The 12542-nt window shown below is 37.6% G+C and overlaps 1 protein-coding gene across 1 annotated transcript; it reads right to left on the reverse strand.

Annotated features, from left to right (window-relative positions):
- On the reverse strand, positions 1-10073 carry LOC112033309 (uncharacterized). Its single transcript, XM_065779297.1, has 3 exons — positions 9791-10073; positions 7293-8640; positions 1-189 (listed from the first exon to the last, which is right to left on the reverse strand). Exon 2 carries the CDS (start codon positions 8580-8582, stop codon positions 7311-7313), a length of 1272 nt encoding a protein of 423 aa, XP_065635369.1. The 5' UTR covers positions 8583-8640; positions 9791-10073; the 3' UTR covers positions 1-189; positions 7293-7310.
- Between the last annotated feature and the right edge of the window lie 2469 nt (positions 10074-12542).

A 12542-nucleotide genomic window follows, 5' to 3' on the forward strand; every position in this document is an offset into this window, starting at 1 on the left:
TGTTAAGGAGTAGCCACAAGAGGTTTGATGTATGATCCCACAATAAGACTAAAGAGACAATAGTGCCACTAATGAGGTGACGCCCCTGTTTGTAATGCTTTTAAGACTACCACTTGCAGGAGCTCAACTAAGGTAATAAAGACCATCCCATTCATGACCTCCACCAATCATCCTCTTCAACTTGAGGTCCTGAAAAACACAATTGGAAGGATAAAAGATTACTGAACAATTAAGGGATTTAGTGAGCTTGCTAATAGGCAAAAGAGATATAAGGAAAATTCAGGGATATAATGTATAAAAGAGCAAAAGACAAACTAAGAGATGAAGGAAAAACTGTACCACTACCAGCAATATCACAAGAACAGCCATCAGCTAGGACAACAGAATTTAGTTGACTGAAAATTTAAAAAGTGGAAAAATAAATTGGTCATACCAGCCATGTGAGTGAAGCCATTGAGTCTATTACTGATGGAATTGAAAGAAGAGATGAAAAGCATGCTATATTACCTAATGAGCAAATGTGCCATATCAAATACTAATAGTTTGTCATGCTACTGAAGTAATGCATTACATTCCTCCCTGGAAAGAGTGATGGAATCACTAGTAGTTGGAGTAGAAACCTGGTTAGCTGGGTTAGCCCAAGGTTTAACATGAAGATCATAACACCATATTACTATATGATTTACACCCCCACAATGAGTAAAATGAAAAATGCCAAACACCATATCTTCCTCGGCCTCTACCAAAAAGCATCAATCCCGTAACTATAATTTCCAAAACCTCAACCTCCAACATTAGAATTATTACCACGGCCTCCAAAACAAGAATTACCACCAAAACCACCTCTAGCAAAGTTACTCCAACCACCATTACGAGAAGCCCCGCCTTCCTAAAGAAGTGACCAAAGCTTAATCATCCTAAATTGAAGTCTCTGACGTAGATGATCCATAGCCACTAAAAGAATTATAGAATACACAATATGCAAGGAAGGAATACTATCATCTCCCACCAAAATCTGAGTCTTCATTGATTTGAAATTTGGATGATAAAAATCTCTTTTGCTAGACCCGCTATCTCAGATTGGCGAGCTCTACTTTGAGATTGTAGGGACCCACCTGCAGTGCTTGAATTCTTTATTCCAGAGAGGATAAATGGCAGAACTATTGTAAAGCCCCCTCGGGATGCAGCGGAGGAACGCGTTGGAGAACGGGTGAATTATTTGGTGGGTCAATTCGTGGATAAATCTCTACCTTTCCATCTGGTAAAGAATTTTGTGGACCATCAATGGAGCCTATTTGGCAAGGTGGAAGTGACGACCACGGAAAGAGGGCTATTCTTGTTTAAATTTTGAGGATGCACGGGTAAGGGATGAAATTCTTGAAGCTTGATTATGGTTTGCAGAAAACAAGTCCCTTATTCTTCATAAATGGCAACCTGGGTTACAAGCTGTCAAGTTCAATCTCAAAAGGATTCTGATTTGGATCAAGATGTTTCACTTATCAGTTGAATATTGGAACCCCGAGTGCCTGAGTCATATCGCTGGTGGGGTGGGCATACCATTATATACTGATTCTCTCACGGAGAAACAGAAGTGGCTTGGGTTCGAAGGTTTGTGTGGAAATTGAAGCTAATAGTCCACTACCTATGACTATCTCTGTAGAACTGAGGAAAGATGTACATTTGGAGGTTAAAGTGGTCTATCCCTGGAAACCTCAGAGTTGTGTCAATTGCAAAATCTTTGGTCACTCTATTTCATTCATGCCCGTTAAAGAATAAGATGAAGGAGAAGCCAACTGAGCAGGTTGGGGATGTAAACAAGGAGCAGAAAATGAGTAACGGAGCTCCCCTCAGTCCATTACAACCCCAAGAGTATAATTCTGTTAATGTGTCACTTCCAAATGAGAAGATTAGGCCGGAGCCAAATCCTATGGGAACTTCATTGAGGTCCCAAGTGATGGTTCCTGTGAATAGTTCTTCAAATGAGAGGATGCAGATAAGATCTACTCCAATGAGAAATTCTGTATCAGATCAAGCTTTGGAAGTTACTATAGTGGGTGTTTGGGAAATTGGTGAACCTTCAGCATTATCTCCTAAACTGAAAGATAGTGAACACTCTGATGGACAGTACTATACAACAGTTCGTTGAAGCTGCAATGCAGCAAGGGGCTATAATCAAAAGCAAAAAGAAGAAGAAACGCTAGGAGACACATGCAGTGCAAGAAGATAAAAGGTGTAAAGAATGTTAGGGCCTGTTTGATTAGAAATTTCTAGTATCGTTGTTTAAGTGTTGTGGAAGTGGGTTAAAAAAATGTTGTGAAAATACGTGTTGTGGTGTTTAAACACCCCTACCAAACCCCCCCTTTGTAACCCTCTGCAAAGTACAGATTTCATATGAATTTCATTATATGGAATATTAGGGGCCTTAATGACCCCTTTAAACAGAAAGAGGTAAAATTGTACATTAGAAGGTTTCAGCATTATGAAGGCATTTATTCCTGGCTGAAGTTTCCGTGATGACAAAGGGTCATTATTTAGGTAGAATATGGGTTTGTAGTGATTAACTAATTCATTGTGTGATTACTTTACCACAAGGATACATATTTTATGCTTCCTTTGTTTATGGCTCCAATAGTGGTATTGTGAGAAGAATTTATGGTCAAATTTGCTTAGCCTCAAGTCCCAGATTGGTGATCAGCCATGTTTGATAGGTGGTGACTTTAATATTGTAAAGGGCCTGATGAAAGGTTTGGAGGTTTGGGTTCTCTTTCATTTCAAGAGGAGTTTTGTCATTGCTTAATAGAGCTGGAGGTTCTGGATCATCCCTATATTGGGCCTCTGTACACTGGACCAGTAGAAGTGAGGATTTTCAATTCAAGGCAGAAAGCTTGACAAGATACTAGTCAATCCAATTAGATTTGATTGTTTTCCTCCCATTGGAATGGAGTTCCTTCCTATTGGTGTTTCTGATCATGCAACTTCCTTCATGTTCTAACAAGTAGAGGTAAACGGTTATCCAAAACCATTTCAGTTTTTTAATTTTTGAACTGATCATCCTAAGTTTATGCATCTGGTTAGTTCAATCTAGTCTCAGGAGGTTATTGGGGTTCCTATGTTTTGTTTGCTTTGAAGGCTGGGTTAAAAAAATTTTAAAAAGATCATCTTGGACGCTTATCACTTAAAGAGTCCAAAAAGCTAGAGGAACTTGAGGCTGTTCAAAGAACACTCCTGCTTTTCCCTAGACAATAAACATTGCTGCAGTAGGAACAAGAGAAGTCTCATTGTTTTATGTCTTTGAGCTATGCTGAGGAGAGCTTTCTAAAGCAGAAGTCCAGGAATAGTAGGCTAAATATGGGAGATCAAAATACTGGATTTTCATTGGACTGTCAGAGTTAGATCAACGAAGAATCAGATTAGATGTTTGTTTGGTTGCTGGGTTTTCCTGCTCATAATGATGCGGCCAAGATTAACAACTTGGATAAACTAATGGAATCAAGAATCCTTAAGAACAGAAGGCTATGCTTCAAGGGGAGGTGACAGCATAAGAAATAAGGACCCTGTTTTCCATTAAAGGGGGTAAGGCACTAGGCCTGGACTCTGTTTCCCCAGCTGTATACATCGTTTATACTTGGGTGATTCTTTTTTATGATTTGAATAAATTTTACATATATAATCCACGCAAAAAAAAAAAACAAAAAAAAAAAAAAAAGCCACTAGGCCCGGATGGATACTTTGTTCATTTCTACAAGTCTTGGGATATAGTCAAGGAAGACGTTTCAAAAGCTATAAGTTCCTTCTTCTCTTCAGGGAAATTATTGTGAAGTAATTCTACCATCATTACTCTTGTCCCTAAAGTGCCAAATCCCTCAAAAATGGTAGATCCATATCATGTTGTAATATTATTTAGAAGTGAATCACAAAAATCCTAGCAAATAGACTAAAGCTTTCCTTGCTGATGTGATTGGCTCTACTCAAACAGTGTTTATCACAGGTAGAAATGGTGAGGGACTATCACAAGGAGAAAGGGGTAGCTAGGTGCACTATTAAAGTCGATTTAATGAAGGCGTATGACTCAATTCAGTATGTTTAGCAGCTTGTGGTATTCCTGATAAGTTCTTGCAGTGGTTGGAGGCAAGAATAACTTCGCCTAAATTCTCTATTGCTTTTAATGGCAGCATTGTCGGGTATTTCAGAGGATGCAAAGGCTTGAGGCAGGGTGACCCTTTGTCACCCTAACTCTTTGTTTTTGCAATGGAAGCATTTTCTAGGCTTATGAGAGAAAGGGTCACTAAGGAGCATGGATTTTAGTTTCACCCAAGATCTGAGAAGCTTAATTGACCCATTTATGTTTTGTTGACAATCTAATGATTTTTTATGTGCTAATCCAACCCCCATAAAAACTGTTTAAAATTTTTTGGATGAATTTAAGGCCATGTCAGGTTTGTAAGAAAATTGCAGCAAAGGTGAGGTTTTCTTTGGAGCTGCTCCTCCTACTAAGTCAAAAGCTCAACTTTTAGCATCACTAGAGTTTATTGAAGGGCAATTGCCTGTTCGATATTTAGGCTTACCATTGATATCGGTAAGCTCTCAAGTAGGGCCTGCAAGCCTTTGATAGATAAGATCTCAGCTAGGATCCACTCTCAATCTGCTAGAAGATTGTCATTCGCTGGTAGGCTGCAATTGATCCAATCTGTCTTGTATAGCATACAAGCCTTTGGTGTAATGTGCTTATCCTGCCAATGGAAGTGATCAAGCAGATTGAGAAAAGCTTCAATAGCTATTTGTGGAAGGGTATTGATACTGAGGCTAAAGGAGCTAAAGTGGCATGGGACAGGGTATGTTCTCCAAACCTTGAAGGAGGTTTAGGACTTAAAGAGGATCCAAGATTTGAACAAGATTGCTATTATTAAACATATTTGGAACCTTTTCACTCAGGCAGGTTCACTATGGGTTGCTTGGTGCATGTTTACCTATTAAAAGGTAGAAGTTTTTGGGTTGTTAATATTCCCCAGTGATGTTCATGGGGACGGAGAAAAATTCTTAAGCTTAGGGTCACTGTTAGACCATGGATTTAACACTCAATTGGCAATGGTGAAAAGGCCTTTGTGTGGAATGATAATTGGCATCCTAAGGGGGCTTTGCTGCCTTAGTTTAATTACAGAATAGTTGTTGAAGCTTCTAGCTCTTTGAATGCCAGAGTATATAGATTGCTGAAGAATGGTTGCAGGATTGCCCACCTGCTAGATATGAAGAAATGGTGATTATGCAAGTAGATCTCTCAAGGATACACTTGGGTGATAAGGATTCTACGCATTGGGAAATCTCCAGATCTGGAATATGCCTTTGCTCTTCAGCTTGGAATGAGATTAGAGCTAAGCATGATGAGTGCCTTGGTGGAAATTGGTGTGCCATCCTGCTTCCATTCCTAAACACTCATTTATTTGCTGGTTAGCAATTCTAAATAGGTTATCAACTTGAGAAAGGCTTCTAAAACAGGGGTATGTTGGTGATGTGCTGTGTATTTTGCAAAAACAGACCACCTGTTTTTTGAATGTTCTATCACTGGTAGGATCTGGTCCCAATGCTGGGATTTTGTGATTTTCACCAAGCCATATCTTCCTGGTCTGAATGTTTGCAGTGGGGTCTTCAGATTTTGAAGATGGGAGGGGTTAAAGCTATATTTTTCAAGTTAGTGTATCACATATGGTTGCAACGTAATGCCAGTGTGTATAGTAGCAATAGATTGTCAGACGAGGCTATTAAAGCAAGTTTTGAGTGATGTCAGATGGAAGGCTAATTTTTGCAAAGGAGTGCCTAATTCCTCTCATAACAAGATAATTTTGTAGTTGGTAAAATTTCCATCCAATGTGTCTGCTTGTGGTGAGAGGAAGTTAATTTGTTTAGTTTTTTGCTCTGCTTGTATTGTTGTAATAGGTGTGTGGACTGTTGTTTGTAGGGTGGGACTTTGCTTGTAGCTGTGTATTGGTTAAATACCATGTTTGTAGGCTTGGTTTCTTTGCACCTGGTTTAAGGGTGAGGGCCTGCTTGTTACAGCCTTACATGTAGGTGACGTGTTTGTATTAGGGGAATGTACTATGTTAGGTGTCTTCTAGTGTTGATTTAGCAGCAGGGTATCCTGCTTTGTTTGAAGTTGCAATTCAAGTGTTTTTTGATCAATAAAATTACTTATTCATCAAGAGAGACGCACAGAGAGAGAGAGAGAGGGAAATCTATATGCAGTGTAATATAGCGTAAGTGTGCCTGCCGTCTTTATATATTACTAACATAAAATAATAAAAAGTATACAAATACCCTATACCCTCCAATGGTGTCCTTATTAGGGGCTATAAACGAGCCAAATATTAAAAATTCAAGATTGCTCATTTAAATTTATTTCAACACAAGCCAAACTTGAGTTAATCACCGAACAAAACTACATGTTAACTTATTCTTTTCTCATATATAGTAAAATCACAACAACAACAAAAAATTATCCCTTCAAAATCTATGCTAATAATTTAGATAAAATAATTTTCATTCATAGATTTACAAAAATTATAATTTTTACTACAAAGGGCCATTTATATCATCAATAAACTTCAAAATAATGATTTGATATCGTATGAACTCATTTACAAACTTACAATCTCAAGTCTAATTTAGTACATTATTAGATATATACATATAAATATATAATATTATATATAGTTAAATCGAGTCTCATGTTCACTAGCTTTTTCACAAACACATTATTATGTTGGAGCTTGGTTCGTTTAACAATCGAGCCTAAACTTGGGTTTGAGCTTGGCTTGGTTGTTAAATTTACCCCCCTAGTTCTTATTGATTTTGACTTAACACATCCTTTAATCACATCATGAATAATACACCAAGATTGACCTACTAGAAAGTGAATTTATTAGGATGCCTATGAAAATGTTATGTTCGGTCAAGATGAGCTATGCTTTTACATATAAATATATATAGGTAAATATGATGTTTTATTTAAAAGATCAAACAAATCCGAGGCCCACTGTACACAGGTTATGTACTAGAGCGTCACAATAGTTAAAACTGAAATTAGTCAAATTATGTAAGTCTAGGATGTCCTCCATGGAGGAAAAAAAGTGCCTACTTGACACAGCCATCTGAACATAGGATGTATTATCTTACTTAAGCAGAGAATCCTTACATAAAAGGAAACATAGGATGTATTATCTTACTTAAGCAGAGAATCCTTACATAAAAGGAAAAGAAAAAAGTTGTCCATGGAAGATATATGAAGGTCAGTAACTTACTCAATTGCAGACGATGAATCAGGCTGTTTGTTTGTGTGAGGATTTAATAAATTTTCTCACAGCTTCGGCAGCCATAATACATTTCTTTTTATTTTCCTCACTCACATCTTCAAGTTGTTTGATTTTTAGAATATTCTCTGCTCCTTCAGGTCTTTCTTGTTGAAGAGCAGCAGCTAACATCATTACCAATTTAGGACATTCTTTTGTCTGTAATACAGACATGAATTTTCCATCGAAAATTCTCCCATATTTCCACATCTGCCTCTCATGTTGACCTACTTCTTCATTCATGTATCCAAGAATTTTCACCAAAGCTTGAATCGGCCGGTCAAATTGTGGGGCCCGTATAGCCTTTAACAAAATATCAGGATTGCAATTTAAAGCATCACGGAGCCTACAGAATATCGGAACGATATGCATACCATTGTGAGACAGATGGTTATCATACAGAAATCCCTTAAGACTATCATTGCTGGGCTTTGAGTTAGACACATATAACAATCTGTATAATGTAGCTTTGAATACGTTATCATAAGCAAAATGTACATGGATGGCCTGGATCACCTCTGCTTTAGGAACAATTTTAGTAACAGGACAATGACGAACGTAAAAAGTTTTAAATCCATTAACAATGTGATTCCAAGCTGGGCAATAGTTTTCAGAGGATCGTGTGAACAATCGGAGCATTGATGCAGCTAAGAATGAGTACGCTTTGGCATTCTCTACTACATCTCCACGCTCTGATGCTTGAATTGATTCTCTTGTGGGTACTAGGACATCTTCAAAGTCACTATACTCTCTATCAGACAGTTTCCTGTGTGGATCTGTAGCTTCAAACATTCTTTCAGTGGATCCTACTCCTGGAGCTCTCAAATGGAATGCTAAAACAAAAATGGCTGCAACACCTTGTTTGGATATCCTCGTCTGTAAAGAATGCAATAGAAACCTTCCCAGCTGACAAACTTGTTGATCTGTAAATGTTGTCAATCTAACAGCAGGTTTGTCAGCCCATTCATTATCTAAGAAATCATCTTTAGATACTACTAGATCATCCAAACTCGGAATATTATTAAATATTTCAGGGAGTGTAGGGAGCCTAAATGTTTGTGCTGTTCTTAGATCAGTGTTTGGATCTCTTCGATTCACAGGGATCACATCTGGAGGAAGCGATCCGGTGTACACCTGGTTGTTATCTTCTCTACTAGGGTTGGATGACTGTCCAACGTTGCGCACACTGCGTATCCGTGCTATAATGTTCTCCAACTGATAATAGGGATCTGAGTTGTCCATCTGATTTTTTATGATTTTACTCTAGAACTGAATAGAAAGCTTGCCCTGTCCTGACAGACTGTTGAACATCAACAGTCAAAATTTGAGTTTTGTTAGTTTTGAGGTGCACTTTGGATTTAGACATTCGTTACTACAAATAGCAGCTGACATAGTAGAACAAAATTCAGAGGGAGATGAAGATAATGTGCCGCAAAATGATTAATGAACTTGAAAGTATATAAACAAGGTACACTCTGCTTGCATATTATGGTACCTTTGACACGAATGAATAAAATTTAAAAAAAAAAAACTGGAGCAAAGATATGTTTATCACGCAACAACAACAACAAACAAAGCTGTAGTCCCAAAATTTTGGGGTCGGATACGAATCCTCGGCAAATTAGTCAAGGCTAGTCATATGTATTATTTTCTTCCATTCTGCTCTATCTAAAGTTATTCCCTCTGTTTTCCACGCAAAAGAGAGAAAATAATATGAAGTATATATATAAGTACAACCTTTACATCTTGATCTAGTAGTAAGTTCTAGTTTGGATGAGCAAGGGGAATTTTGATTTTTTTCTAGGTACAGCTTTATGAATTCTCATTTTTCTAGATACAAGTTTTTTTTTTAAAAGCAAAATAAGGCTGTTGAAATAAGCTTATTTAGTGTTAAAGAGAATGTTGAGCAGTGTTTTTGTTTTGTATTATTTTGATCAATAAAACACCAACTATTTTATATCACAAAGAGCCTTATCCGAATTGGCAAATTCATAACAAAAAACAAAAAAAATAAAGAATTCAAAGGGAAAGCAAAAACAAGTGGATGAGAAAAGGACAGAGTTTTCTTTTACATCTGTTTAGATCTCTTCTAACTCGTTATGTATTTGTCGATTCATGAACTTCATATCCACGTGTATATTGAAATAAGTCATATCACCCGCTAAAAAAATAAAAAGTCCACGTGACTAAAACTACATGCAGTGGATTGAAACAAGATTTTTCTAAGCCCGTTTAAAGGTAAATTTTTCCTGAAAACAATATCAAACAATGACAAAAGGCCATGTCTTGTATATTCTCAGTCACAAAAAAAAAAAAAAAAAAAAAAAAACTACAAAGCAACAGAAATAGGAAAGGCCATGTCTTGTATATTCTCAGTCACACAAAAAAAAAAAAAAAAAAAAAAACTACAAAGCAACAGAAATAGGAATTATTGCTTTTCAGAAACATACCCAGAACTGGAATTAGCGGCGTTGACTTGATGGGCTGTTCCGCTTGAGTAAGTGTTGTAGGAGAAGTGGGTCTTGCTCTTGAAGCTCATGGGATTTGGCCTTGTGGGTTTTTGTTGGTTTTGGACTGTCAACTGTCAACTATGGATTTAGATGATTATTTCTGAAGTAGGAGAAGAGATTGATCTTTATCCCTGAAATCACGATTTGCTTTTCCCCCAAACTGAGAAAATATTACTTTATCATCTGCATTGGGGTAATTTACTTTTAACACCTCTACTTTTTCAAGGTTACACTTTACTTTTTTTTCTTTTCTTTTTTTTTGTTAAAGATATATATTAAACATATATTAGCCCAATGTAATAAGCCCAAACTCATTCCTGCTTGTACTAATAGTCTAGGGTTTAGTCGCCTATATATACTCATGTTAGGGTTCATTGTAACACAGGTTATTGTACTACACTCCTACACAATAGAGATGTAGCCCTTAAGGGATTCCTCCGTGGATGTAGGCTGTCAAGGCTGAACCACGTAACCCTCGTGTTCATGATATTCCTATTCTATGCATCTCCTCTTCCGCATCCACTCTAGCATACACAACATAGTATAACACATTGCGTTTGATAATATTGTCTATATTTAACATGGTATCAGAGCTAATATTCAATATTTTTAATGCCCTTCTTTTCAACAACTCCTCTTTTCATATCACCAATCCCTCACTTGCATCGTTTAGACTTCAAAGAAGACCAAGATGCAAAAACACCCCTTTGAGTCTTTGTTATTTTGTATTATTAAGTCATGAGTGTTAGGCTAATATTGCACACATGGCAGGATAGGAGAGAGCCATGTGTAAAGGCATTGCAAACAGGATTGCTTTGTCATTAGTGAATTAACAAGAGATTGAACTCTCAGCTATTAGTGAAAAAAAAAAAAAAAACAACAACTCAGCCCGTGATGCTTTAGTCTGGAAGGAAAATAAGTCTCAGACTTTCACTGTGAAATCAGCGTATCTGGTGGCGTGTGGACTGAAGGAGCAACTCGAGTTGAACACTCTGCAGCAGATTCAGACAGGCATCTCCGGAGTCATGTGTGGAAGTTGAATGTCCCTCCAAAGGTTCGAACTTTTGTCTGGCGGGATGAGAACTGTGCTGCCAACATCATGAATCAACTGGTCACCTACTGTGGGAATGCCCATTTGCAAGAAATGTATGGGCGTTATGTAGTGGGAGGATTCAGAAGTATTCAAACGAGGCTCAGGATTTTTTTTCTGCTATTCCGTTTGATGGTGCGAAGAGTGCCTCAAGCTGAACTGGAAAAATGGGCCACGGTCTCCTGGGCGTTGTGGAATGCTCGAAATAAATTTTATTTCGAGCAGGTCCAGCTCCACCCAAGAAAGATTCTGGATGGCGCCCTTGGATTTTTAGCAGAGTACCAACACTTTGTGGCTGCACAGAACAGAGCTGCACATGGAGATCAACCTGTTGTACACGGAGGTTAACTTGGCTGTCTATGCATGTATTACCCGTACAATGCTGCAGTTTATAATCCTTTGTCTTGTTTGATGCCCTGTGTTTTTCCAGTGGGCTTAAGTTGTATACCATTTTATTATCAGTAAAGTTTTTCTATCTTTCCCTCAAAATATATATATATATATATATATAAATATACAAATAAAAAAACAAACAAACAAGTAAAACAAGAAATTGAGCCCTTAAGAGAGACAAATGGCGCCAATCCATTGGCAACTAAAGACTAGCAGTTATCTCGAGTAGTTTTTGTTAAAATTTAGATGATAAGAGGTCAGATGGAAGTATTTCAAGATGAGTTGTCAAGTCAGGCAGAGAGGCAGAGTAAACAGAGCATTTGTTCATCAGGTCAGGCAGAGAGGCAGAGTATTGAAGCAGAGCATTTGTGGTTGATTATGCTATTTTTCACTAAACGACTTCTACATCAAATACGACCTGTAGCTTTTATCTTAGAATAGTTAGTTAGCATATATGGACACGTGTATTGTGATGATCAATGGTGGATAATTGATCCGCATATTTAGGAATTGGTTTAGAGTTAGTTATTTGTTTTTTCTTTAGCTAATTCTGCTATATATAAACCGTTTGTATTTCATTTTGGTATTAATGAAAGATTTCAGATATTTCTCAATCTTGATTCTCCATCTTTCTCTCTAGTCTCACAACACCGTGATATTCTATTTTTCTTATATGGTATCAGAGCTTCGTGCTTTCAACAATGGCGAATCAAGATCATAACTCTTCATCTTCTGCTTCTGGTTCTCAATCTATTGCTTCTGCTTCTCAATCTACTGCTCATCGTGAGCTCACTCCAATGGAGGATCCGAGAAGCCCTTTCTTCTTGCACCATGGAGAATCACCAGGTGCGATTCTAGTCACTCAGCTCTTAACTGAGGACAATTACCCTAATTGGGCTAGGGCCATGCTTATGGCACTAGATGCGAAAAGCAAGCTAGGTTTTGTGATGGATCCATCACAGCTTCCATGGCTGTCACACCTTTGGAGAAGGTTGCTTGGTCAAAGAACAATTCCATGATTTCTTCATGGATTTTGAATTCCGTTTCATCTCATATCACTGCAAGTGTGATTTACAGAAGCACAGCAATAGAGGTTCGGAATTCACTCAGAAACCGTTTCTCGCAAGCAAATGGTCCACGAATTTCACAGCTTCAGAAAATGATCTCAACAATTATGCAAGGAGATGCAATAGTGACCACCTACTTCAC

The sequence above is a fragment of the Quercus suber genome, unplaced genomic scaffold (assembly GCF_002906115.3).
Source record: "Quercus suber isolate HL8 unplaced genomic scaffold, Cork oak 2.0 scaffold_204, whole genome shotgun sequence".
In the NCBI taxonomy this organism is placed as follows: Eukaryota; Viridiplantae; Streptophyta; class Magnoliopsida; order Fagales; family Fagaceae; genus Quercus; species Quercus suber.